General features: G+C 38.2%; 1 protein-coding gene across 8 annotated transcripts in view; it reads right to left on the minus strand.

The window, feature by feature from the left end:
* LOC149917001 (uncharacterized) overlaps positions 1–12797 on the minus strand; it is a 515322-nt gene that overhangs the window by 342183 nt on the left and 160342 nt on the right. For all 8 annotated transcript variants that reach the window (XR_016468657.1, XR_016468656.1, XR_016468660.1 and 5 more), the window contains one exon: positions 3384–3450. Coding sequence is in view for 4 of the 8 variants with exons in the window: in XM_090144809.1 (XP_090000935.1) it covers positions 3384–3450 (67 nt within the window). In the remaining 4 variants the exon portion in view is untranslated. The remainder of the gene's footprint in view (positions 1–3383; positions 3451–12797) is intronic.

Genomic DNA, 12797 nt, shown 5'->3' on the forward strand with positions numbered 1-12797 from the left:
AGCAAAAGCCTATTTTATTTATTTTTAAACAGTGATTTCATCACAGCATCCTTTTATGTCCTTCCCTCAGTCACTCAGTGAGAACGATGTGGACTTGCAGAATTAAAAATAGTTTCAAGTAGCAAACTCAAATAATTACCTGCCCCTCATTTTCTACAACATTCTTCTTTGCAGAAGAGAATAACAGTAGGGAGAAACAAAACAGCAGGCTCTATTCAATGGGAAGGTTTTGCAGGAACAACTGGACATTTTACAGAATATCATATTGGTTCCCTCTCGAACGTAAGGGACATGAAACAATGAGCACATGACAGCGAATGGTCCACGGACTGAGCAGGCTGAGGTCAAAAGGACATGAATGCATTGCAGATTTCAGGGTGTCCAGCAGCTCTTCTCCTTAAGGAAAAGCACAAATGGACTTGGTAGCATCAAGGGTGCAGGCTGCTGGGAGACAGACCAGGCAGCTGGCTTTTCCCAAGAGGGAAACTATCACAAGACCCTGAGCCATCTGCACAGCAGAACAGTTTATCTAAATACATTTGATCTTTCCTCCCAGACACAGCACAATGTCCTATGTACCTTACAAACTAGAGAAATAATAAAGTAGAAAATTTAAGAACAAAAAATATATATATATATCTCAACAAGAAGATGTAGGAAGAAAGTGGGATTAACCTACAACATACAAGAATGCTCCTGAAACAAGCTGTGGCACACTTCACATCATGCCATAAAGCAGTGCTCCTCACTGTAGAGGTGAGGAACTGCTAATGAGGCACAGAGTCGAAGCTCAGAGAGATATGAACCAGCCACCAGCTGGGCCATGGTTTAATCTGGCTAAGATGCACCCTTCTAAACCACATTAACTAGATTACTAAAACAGCACAAGCTTGGAGAGCCTTGCTACAAAAATACAGAAATGTCAGTGATAGTCATCCAGTCTTTTTCACTTTCTTAATAGAAAGACAACAGCTGAGATCACAAGTTTAAGGCCTGTGCTATCAGCTGGTGATATCCCAGAGGCCAGGTTGAGCTGCTGCAGACCATGCATGGAGATCTCCTGATTTCCAGACTGAAATTACATGGACTTCTACACAGGATGGCAAAGCTGCCTCTAACATTTCATGTTCTCTAACACAAAAACATGAGAAAAAACAGTCTTCTGCTAACTTCAGGAAATAATATCACCTCTTTCTGAAGAAAATAAACACAAGAAAAATTTGTTTTTAGTCAAGAGATCTGCAGCTAGAGAGCAGAGAAACATTAGATGAATAAATCATTAGCCAATAGAAAACCTGCTTATGGAAATTAGAATATTTTATAGAAATTTTTATGACAGCAGACTTGCACTTCAACAGAAGCATCCTGACTCTGATTTATTTGGGTAATCTGTATTTATTACCATTTCTTGTATTTGTCATTTAAATGAAACAACTGTTCTAGCCATTTATACTTCCCTTATGATGGAAAGTCTTCAGAAGCCTTTCCCATAAGGCTGTGTTTTTTGTACTGTATCCAACATAAGCTTTACACTACACTGCTAGGGTAGGTGAAAATTTTTTAATTACCAGGTCAAGTAAATTTCTTATCCTAGTGGTATGTGAAAGGGGCATCTTCATCATGGGGAGAATTTGATGGCAGAGAAAACTCTTTAACACAGCAAACTACTACAGGATAGGGCAGAAGCAATTTAACCTGAATCTAGGTGTGTTCAGACAATAAATAAGTAGTGTATGTTATGATAAGAGGCGTCAATGGTTTAGGAAGGGTTTTCCATCGCTGAACACTTTAAAATAATGACTGTGTGAGGTTAAACACAATACCTTGCCATACTCAAGCAAAGAGGTTGGATTTAAAAGCACATCTATGGCACACATTAGCAAGAAAGGCCACACGATATAATCACAGGTCATTTCCAGGTCACTTACGACCTTAATACTTACAAATCTATGACACATTTTTCACCTTAACTCTAAGACAAGGTCAGAAAACTTAGAGACTAAATTAGCTTTTTTACATGCAGTCACTTGGCCATATGTTCCTGGGTTTTTCATGCCAAAAGAATTCAGTCATTTGCTTAGAAATCTGCTTCCAAACTGTACATCCAGCTAAATTAGCCTACTTGCTCTATGTGCTCATTCTAGTTAACAACAAAAGAACACTCCACACACACACACACACACACACACAAAAAAAAAACCTGTTCATGACTTTCCTGATCTGAAAATAAGTGGAAAAATATGCAAAAAATAACAAGCCTAGGAAAACTGCAGCATAATTCTGACCTGGAGAAGAAAATGGTTACATGTGTCATCTGCCCATTCATCATTCCTGATGTAAAAATGCAGGGATTAACTCTTTATAAAGGGAAATCTGGAAAAAGAGCACTGTAAATGTCTATACACCATAGTGAACCATAATTCCCAAGTGCGAATATGCTGTAACGTCTTAATTTAGCAGGTAAAGGCTTGTATTTTACAGTCAGGCAGGAAACTCATGAAAAAAAAAATCCATTAAGAACTTTTAAATTTTAAGTCAAAATTTCACAAGTTGTTGGAGTCCAGGTCATTTTCTGTGGATGGCAGCATTATAAGTTTGCTCTGTTCTTACAACTCTTTTAATACTGGTGATACTTGTTTGTTTTTGAGTAAAAAAATACTGAACTAGCCGGACCTTTAGTTTGACTCCACTTTCTTCTGTTCTTATGCAAGAGATATTAATCTGCATTAATGCAGGCATAAACATGTATCTTACTGCATTATTGCTCCATCCTTCCTAGCTTTTGCAAATATTTTCCTGCAGCTATTTTTATGTAAACTGTTGTGCTTTTTTTTTTTATAATAATTTGGTTATTTTTCCACTTTCTTAGTTAATATCACATAGAGCATATCAAGACCTACTATAACGTACACACACATTGTATCTATGAGGAAGGAACAAGACAAAAGTTAACAAGACTAAAATTAAAAATGGAGCACATTGCTACTCCTAAATTGTGTCTGCACATTTGCATCACAACTAAAATTCCTTTGGATTATGGTGAGTTAAGGGTATTCTGATTCTACTATTGCAATGCAACGCCTAATATCCCATATACTGTAGAATGTTGTTTTCTGTATGTGTTCCAGAAGTATTTGGCAACTGTACTTTTGTGTCTGTTAGTAGGATGCTTACCTTCAAGACAGAAATCTTTGTAGTATAAACATTTATAAATAAATAGAAACATCAGTGACTTAACTTAGAACAGCAAAATAAAACAAAAAAAAATATAAACTTTTTTCAAGCAAAAACCAAAATCCAGCAGCACACCAAAAACTAACAAACTTGATTTTGAAAACAAATTTCTCCTATGGCTTTAACTTACAGAAGTTAAAAAGAGGTACCTTGTTTGAGCTCAAGTCAGTAGATCTCTGGTTCACTCTTGCAAATTTAGCTTTCTTTTCACAGAAGCTGGGGGGAAACAAAAAAGACAATTTTTAAAAAGTATTTCCTTTAGTGATAGCAAAGCGCTTGCTTAACTCATGTTAGAAATCATACTAATTATTTGCCCAAGTTATTGCAGTCTTAAGAACATCGACAGCTATACTTAAAGCTGTAGCAGTTATAAAAAGAAACATGAAAAAACGTTATCTGGTGGGCAACTGTATGAAGAGGAAAGGAAAAAAGCTTGCATGATGCTTCCAAAACAATACAAGTACGCATTGTCCTACCTTTCTGCCCAGAAGAATTAAAGAATGGGGATATGCTATAGTATTAGCTGGAGAATGAAAATTCCATATTCAAATACAGCATTTTGATTGTGTTAACAGAAGTAGGAACAAATCCAGACAGATGCAGAGCCCAATACATAACTATGTTCTGTAGGGTATCCAAGGCTCTTTAAAAACTAATCTTTTCTCCTCTGAAAATTACTACCCCAAAAGGTCGATAACAACCTGAATTATTATTACTAGCTTTGATGAAACCAGATTTTTCTCTAATTAACAGTAATAAGCTTTAGTTGAAACAGTTTACAAAGGTATGAACCAAAAGCACCTCTTATCATTTTAATTTTATGGTGAGATAACACACTGATTATTCAAAAGGAGTTCACCTCCTCTCCAAATTCACAGCTGAAAATAATTGAAGCTGGACTCTCTAAAAATGATGAAAGGAACAGTTATTGAAAAGCAAAAGAGAAAAAATGATTAATTACAAATCCAAATGTGATTTTAGCTGTAGTTTGCAAAGAGAAGCAGTGGATTAGATTAGTGCTTTCCTTCCATTCTTAACCATATGCTGCTGCAGAACACCAGAAAAGGTACTGTAGAAGTTTCTGGGTGACTTCTTCCACATATCCACTTTAGTCAAACCCTAAAGGAGGATACATATGCTATATCTTCTTAAACATTGTCATGACCCAGCTGCAGGTCTTACCACATCTGGCTGTTAAATACGGAAAATATCTGTGCTTCTGCAAAAACATTGACATTGTCTCATACAAATGCACACACACCCACTATTAATGGATGCCCATGAATGTGAGGATGGGGGTGGGCCTCAGAAGCAATGAGCTGGAACAGAATGACACTGAAAAAGGAAACAGCACTTTTTCTTGTACTTATTGGCTGCTTCCATAGCTCTGACTGATCCAACACAACTAATGATATCCAGATTTGGAAGAAGAGATGATAACCCTCACTACTTTAGTGTGATCTGGTTAGAAAACCAAGATCTGAAAAGATTAACATCCAAGGCAAGGGAAAATACTGATAAAAATCCTCATCCTGAGTAACGTGGCCTTAGGGCAATGCAAATTCTTCTTAGTGGAAAGTAAAGCCACCCAGAGTTGAGATGCTTTTTCATTTGTATTTAAAATACGGCCACTATACTGAAAGAAAGCATGCTACTGCACGGCACTTGTCTCAGAAGGGGGAAAAGTAGCTGCATCTTAAGTAGGAAGGCAAGCAAATCTGAATTCCCTGCCAACTACTATTTGAATGTAAACCAGTTCTGAAATCTCCTGTTGAAGGAGACAAAAGATGCAAACCCTCCACTGCATGAATTGGTCACAAGTGCCTGTACCATCAGCAAGAGGCCTCAGAAATAAACAGCAGCCTTCTGTAAGGCAGCTCCTCACAAACCACAAATAGCCAATGGCATAGGATAGTTCTGGCAAACCAAACTTGGGGGGAGGCAGGGAAGCAATCTCCACAAGCAGGAATAAATTTTCCCTATGACCTTTTCGTAATTTCCCTATGAACAATTCATACTGTTCTTGTCAACTTGTAAAAGCTGTTGAAATCAATCTGCCGCTTTGGACAGAATACTGTCAGAGCTGGCTTCTCCTGCTTCACCAGAAGCAAAGGCAGTCAATCCTTGCATCCCTTCATGCATTCCCCTAACAAGTCCTGAAACCCACCGAGCTGCTGTTTTAGCATAGACAGAGCTAATAACTGCACTTCAACTTCAGAACATACAGCTTTTTTTCGGAGATCAGTTACGTTATTAGAGAACTGAGGCATCAGTTTGCTTTTTTTTTTTTTTTTTTTGAATTCCAACAGACTGCCACAAATGTCTATGAAGCAGCTGAAACTACACCACCAACATTCTAGAAGATAAAAGAGAATGAGCTTACAAGGAGGCAGATCCCTTAAGATTAACTTGATTGCATTACTATTTTTGACAAAACAACAAAATTAGTAGGCGTAGGCCCTTAGCAGATTTAAAATATATGACTTTTAGGGATCTGAAACTGGGCTGCTTAACATTTAATTCTTATCAGGATAAAGTCTATCCTACAGAGTGAAAGATGGCTTAAGAAGTGCAAACAAAAGATAAAATCAAATAACAAGTATACGAGGGCTCAAGGTATCATTGCTAGTTCTTTTCAGTATTTCCAATAATGACCAGCAAGATAATAAACAGCATGGTAATGAAATCTCCAGATTAGAGGGATTAGAAATATGAGCCAAAGTTACCAGCAAAATGCAATTTGGAAAATCATAGGCTGAGACATCTGGGACAAAATAATCCAAAGATCTTTATCAGTAAGGGAAACTGGAACTTGATCAAGTAAGAAAGCAGTGTGTACACAGATTTATATTCATTCAAACAGACGTATTTACATACTACGTACATACAGATTGGGGCCAGATATAGACAGAAGTTTTCTAATTGTCTACAGTTGACAGAAAAACAGGGACATCTTCAAGAAGGCATTTGGAAACTTCTTAAGACTGATTTTGGTCTTTAAACAAAACCATTGTGTATGTAAAAAGTTAGTTTGTTTAGAAGATCGAGAGAGTTGTGTAATGCAATCTTCTCCATTATACAAATCAGACAAAAACACCCAGGACTTTATGCAGAATGTCCCTATCTGTGTCTGAGCACGGAGTTAAATGTCCAGGCTGTAGCAATGAAATTGTATGCTAATAACTAAGTACTTTTTGAGGTTTTTTTTTTTTTTTAAATAAAAACCAGCTATGAATCAAAAGGAGCTCAAAGGAAAACAATGAAAAGGACAAAACAGACAGAACAGTCTAAAAAAGAAGATTAAAAAGAGCTACATGCAGCGATGAAGGCCACAAGTAACTCAAAGAAAATAGTGGAGTAGCCTTTACATGTACAATGAGACAAGCAGTACCAGACCACTCTAAACCAACCGTTTCCCAGACTAATTAAGGCATGGAAAAATTTACTTTAAATATATTTCACAGTAAGATATTCTTGACTACAAAATACTCCCTCACTGAAGCCGCAGACTTTTCAGAGATGAATCAGCCAACCCACAATGAAGGTGTAAGAGAGGAGAGCTGTCACCTGCACTTTGATCGATTTCAAAGATCTGTCCATTCATAAATTAATTTCTGCAAAGACACCTATTTACTTATTGACTAGCAAGACTAAGAAAAATATTTGTCTGCCTAATGAAATAGCTTCTCTCTTTAGCCCTTTAAAATACACATTAGGCTTGTTAATGTTCAGAGATAACAAAAAGGATCAGTAAAATACAATTTAATCCTAAATGTAAAGTCAGAAATAGAGATATGCAAGAATTTTCCTCGTGCATTCTAAATAATGTCAATAGTTATCCAAGATAAACACAAAGCAATATTTCTAATATTGCACTGCCTGAAATACAGGCAGATTTTTCTTTCATGAGGCTCAGTTTTAACTCCTCCTCCCTTCTTGGCTCTTCTATTCACCTGTTCTAAACGTGACAGCTGAAAAGGTCAATGGAGAGGTACTGTTAGTAATCAAATGGCAATCCCACTGACTTCAGCTCAGTGACACACTGCCATGGTGATAGATGAAAGGATTGAATTACCTCTAAGACATTGCATAGCAAAGTCTAACAAACAAAGCTTACATAGGAAAATAAATCTGAAACCAAAACAACTCTGCTAGGTTTTGCAGTTACCTGCCTGCATCTCTCTTTTCAGGTCAGCAAAATTACACATAGCAGTAGTTGGGTTTGTAAACTGTGTCCCAGCATTATAGTAATGCAACCACGGGAAGCAGCTATTTGTTGCAATTCTACTACTTGGACTTCTATAATCTCCTGATTTGTAAAAAAGCACAGAAGCAACGTTATTACAAGAGCATTTAACGTTAAATTAAAAAAAAAAAAAAACCACAAAAAAAACACGTAACAACAGTACATTTTCAGCACATTGTAATTATTTCTTTCTTCTTCTGATAAATATTGAAAAGTAATTAGAAATAAAACAACAGAGATCAGTTAACGATACATGGTAGAATATTTAGAAAATCACTGGGCTGAGAGTCACATAGAGATTTGAGCATCTGAAGTAGGTCTTATACAGGAATTAGTCCTCTAAGACTAAATCTAATACACCAGAGTGCCTCACACAAGAGAGCCATGCCAGCCCCAGCCTGGTAGCCTGAATATTTTTCTTTGTAGACAACTGAGATCTGTTCCCTACTGATGAGCTGCAAAGGGACCTGAGTTAAGGGCTCACAATCAATAGCACTTGGAGTGGAACTGCCTTTACATATATGCTAGTTTTGAACCACATCAATTTAAGCCTTTTAGTTTGCACACTCAATAAAAGCACCTGTTATCTCATTTTAAATTACTTCAGCAATTAGTCACAAACCCAGAGCACAGCATTGCTCCATCTTTCCCTTTAAGAAAAGGAAAGCGAGTAGGACTTGCAGCCACATGACCTGTCCCCTGCAACCAAGTGATTTATTTCACCAAGAAAGAGAACAGATAAGAAAAGATGATCTATTGCAAAATGCTTTGTTATCACTGCCCTCTGAGATGCCCTGAGCCACACCTAGGCATGCCTAGAAGATAGGAGACACAAACAGTTTGTAGAGGTTCACCAACTGGTTCTGCCCATCCATCACACAGAAAGTGAGATCAACCAAAACCTCTGCTGAAATAGACTTGTCAAAAGAGAAAAGCTGCCGACTAAAGATGCACTAAGCATGGGAGGAAAATTGGCTGCTTTGCTTTCCAGTCAGTGGGAATAGTCTGGGGAAGATCTGAGGGGAATAATTTGATATTAGTCTCTGAATTAAATACAAGCAACACTAAAATGAGAGCTAACAGGTCCAGAGACATTAAGAGATACCTACCGCTTGCATGCAAGACATTCTTTCTTCTAACTCTAGTTCATACCCTGTAAATCTGCTCCTTCAGAGAGGAGCATTGACCCATCAGATCCCTTTGGAAATCCCCCTTCACTGAATTCAGATGAGAAGTTATTCTCTCACCATTCTCTCACCTTCCACTTCAACAGCAGGTGAAGCTCCCCCTTGTACCTTTAGTTTCACTGTGCAAGAATTAATATGAAGACTAAATTGGATGGGGCTTGAAGCAGAAGAAATTGCAGTAAAATGATGGGCAGGTGCTTATGTCTTACCTCACAACAGCTCAGCACAAACAGCCTGATAAAGGCTACTCACCAACATTAATATTCTGTCAAAATAATACCTCTACCACAATAAAAAGTCAAAATATTTTTATGAACGTGACCTATCTATAAGACCCTGCCCAGGCCCTTTCATAGTTCCTCTCTACATAGAGATTCATGGATGTCATTTTGTGACTATTGATTTACTGTAGCCTTTGACTCCCAGTCTACAATCCTGTTAGCTGTCTCAGAGGCAGGAGAGCTGGTCCCGGGACTGACTGAGCATGGGGCTTCTAAGAAATCTCCCTGCTATAGGCAAGTACATGACAAAATAGATGGCTGTTTCTTGGGTTCTTTGCTGACTAAATGAGTGGAAGAGGTTGCCATGGAGCAGATGTCATGTTTACAGAGAGATACAAAATCTTAGATCTAAGCATTTTTTGGAAGGAACCATCCATCCTGCTGAAACAGGGGAACAGAAGGCCTGCCCCAGAATTTATACTTTCAATACATGTGGTTTTTTTGTTTACTGCTCTATCACGGTGCATTGCAGGTTAAAACCAAACAGCTATTAAGAATCAGACAACTGGGGTTCATAAATCTCATGCCTTGTTTGGGCAGAACTATGAGGCAGTAGCCTCTAGCTCCTAGAGAAGAGGAAGCCTGCTAACTTAAAGAGCCACCAATGCTTCTTACTTAATGACACTCCATTTACTTATTTGAAAGTAACAAGACACCAGGCATTGATTAAGAACCAATGCATGATTTTCTGATTAGGAACAAGGGTTGCAACCCTTCCCCAACAAGCAAAATGAATGCTGCATCACGAGGCGCCTACGAGTCATTCTGAGGCCTCCTGCCTGAATTAATCTGCAGCAGCAGATGACAAATTCTAGCCAGAAACTCACTGGAATCCCCTCATTACTCCTTCAGAATGACCTCTGTCTGCAAAGTGACTTAGTGTTTTTCAGAAAGCAGTTACAGGAAGCTCTTCAAAAAATCAATTCTACAATTGCATCCACTTACAAGACACTTAGCTTTCTATGACAGGAAAGTCTAGAACTCAAGCACAGCATGCTTTCTTATTTGTTTTTCAACTACAGATTTTTTTCTGATTTGCCACAGAAAGAAAGTAGGTCTGATGGCCATCCATCCTTGTACATATCAGGTATTGAGCAACCCAGCAAAGCAGCCAAAATTTGATCAAGTTCAGCTCAGGGAATTTCACTACAGCATTACAGACACTCAATGCTGGCTGTTACAGTTTGTTCCACTTCCATTCTTCTTTAGCCACAAGTCAGATTGAAGATAATATACAGCTGGTGCTTTATATAGAGGAGCATTCTCACCAAGTGTAAACTGGCTTAGCTCTTCCATTTGAGAATTCATTTGTGAATTTCACACGAGATTAAAGTCTGACCTATAGCCTTCAAAGAGATTGAAATACACGAGGGTGACTTTGAGATGTAAGGTGGCTTCTAGAGAAAATGCTGTGTTCTTCCATGTACTGGAACTGAACAAGCTCTATGCTAACAATGTACATTACTTCCTACGATTTAACAGCTCCTTAACTCAACTTCTTCATAACATCCATAGGTATGCTCATGGCCAGATCGCACCCTTCAGAACTCTAGTAATGAAGCTGTGGTAATGAACTACAGAACGGCAAAACATCAGTGAGGTTGTATTTTCTGTAGATGAACTACAAAAGGTGCAAGAAATGGCTTTTCTACCTGTTTGGTGGGGTTTGCTCATCATTTATCCTCTGTCTGAAAGCTGTTAGTAAAGAAAAATCAACTGACCCATATGCCTTTTTTTTTTTTTTATTAAATCTTTTGAACCTTTTTTGGGGAGGATTGTTTGAACAGTTTCTGCTGTTCTTCATCTCTCTGTCTAGAAACTACCTTCCATGAATTCTTGAAGTTTCTACCTATCCACAGTAGAACAGACGGGAAAAATAGTTTTTATTAGGAGAATTAATAGGCCAATGACTAAGTGCCTCGGGAAAAGCAAATTGGTAGAACTTCAGAGTCTCAGAAACTTTAGTTCTCCAGAATGGGAGTAGATTTGGAGTGGGTGAATATAAAAACAATACAGTACAAAGAGATGAGAAGTGTTTACTAGGAAGAAGCTTGCATGGTGACCTATGGATTTATTTTTAAGTATTACTCTCAGAAAACATACCCAGAGGAATTGACTACAAATCTCCAGTCCAAGATCAGGGAAACAGGCAAAAATAAAAGCTTCCTGCTGAGCTAAGAAAGCACATCCCCTCCTGTGCAAGTTTCTCCTGGCATCTTCCATCCAACTTCATTAATTATCAGCTGAAAGGAGAAGGAAGACAACTCTGTGCAGGACATACTTCAATTATTAGAGGCTGTTTCCTCTGAGTTTCCAATTACCAAGGACTCAGCCTTTCTTGCTTTATTTCTTCTGACCTAACTACCTTGTTCTAATTTATAGCTTTGCAGTAGCAACACTGTAGTTAAAACTGAAATGGCTCTTCCACTTTATTTTATTCCTTTCATTTGAGTTCATTACTTCAGTTATCATAAAAATGTGCTTTCTGGCAATCTCTTGCCCTCCTCCTCTTCTCTCTACCCCAGCAAAAAAATATTTGTCATTCCCCAAGGACACTGGATGGCTGATAACTGTGCTCTTTCATAGCCTGTAGATTTGTCTTCTATGACAGCTTCTGGAGGTAAAAGCCCACAAGGCTACTGCTGTAACACTTGCCTGGGAGAGCATTCAAGCTTTCAGGAAACAAAGAAATTTGCCCTATGTACATGGTAAAAGGAAAGAGAAGGGCCTTAGAACTCTGCCCTGACAGCACTTGACTTCTCTGCTTCTATTCTGAGGTTTGTGAGGTCCCCAAAGGACCTGCCCACAAGCTTTAAGAGAGGCACCTGAAGTCAGTGTGTGACAGTAGTGTTAAAGGTCACACAGGCAATAGTCTTGGGCTGTATTTGCTGTGCAGGCTCCTCAGAGAGCAATGGGGTGGCTTTAGTTTGAAGAGAAAGCAAGACACGCTCACAAGTTCAATAAGAGCAGACTTCAGGAACCTACACATCTTTGATTAAAGATCTTTGATGCAAAGAGAGACAAGGCAGAGCAAGCTTTGCTTCCATAAAACCGTGTAATCCTGTAAGAGATTTGAGCAGGTGCTATTGAAACTGCATATAGGAGGACACTTGCTTGCCCTGTCCCAGTTACAGTCATTGGTAATTTGTCAGTTTTATGACTAGTTTGTATTTCATGTGAATATTCCATGCTATTTCATAGCTTTCCCAATACCTTTATCTACCAAATTCACATTTTCTTAATAACCTAAGATTTTCTAAAGGGAACCAAAGCCTGCTTTGATTTAAACTATTCATAAAATTCTTCTGCACATTGTGTGCATAAAGTTCTGTAGATTATCCTGTCCAGAGGAGGGAAAAAAAAGCTACACCAAAACCTCCTCAAAATAAAAAAAAGTCCTTGCCCTATTTGTCAATCCTTTTAAAAATGAGTGCCAGCTCTACAAACCTCTCCATTATTTTTTTTTCCCCATTAATGTCATTGTTGGTATCATGACAGAAACATAATATAAAGCAAAAGTGAGTGAAAATATTGAGGATCAAACTCCAACAGTGAACAGCTGCTCAGCTAGTGGCAGCACACAAACCAGTAGGTAAATCAGCTCTTCTCCCTTTTGCAGGCTGTCAGCTCTGGGACTAAAAATTACTACTTCTCAGGTCTAGCTGCCCGCAAACAAGAAAATAAGCTGCTGAGAACTGTTTATCTCCATTATACAGATTTTGAGTTGCCCTCTGATGCATCTGTGCAATGGGCACTCTGTGTGATAGGATAAGGTTTGACAGACTACTGGGAAACCACAGCAATGATAAAATAGAAATACTATGGAGGCTTTTCAGTAGGGCTTGGATC

Source organism: Phasianus colchicus, chromosome 8 (genome assembly GCF_987193195.1).
Source record: "Phasianus colchicus chromosome 8, bPhaCol1.hap1.1, whole genome shotgun sequence".
In the NCBI taxonomy this organism is placed as follows: domain Eukaryota; kingdom Metazoa; phylum Chordata; class Aves; order Galliformes; family Phasianidae; genus Phasianus; species Phasianus colchicus.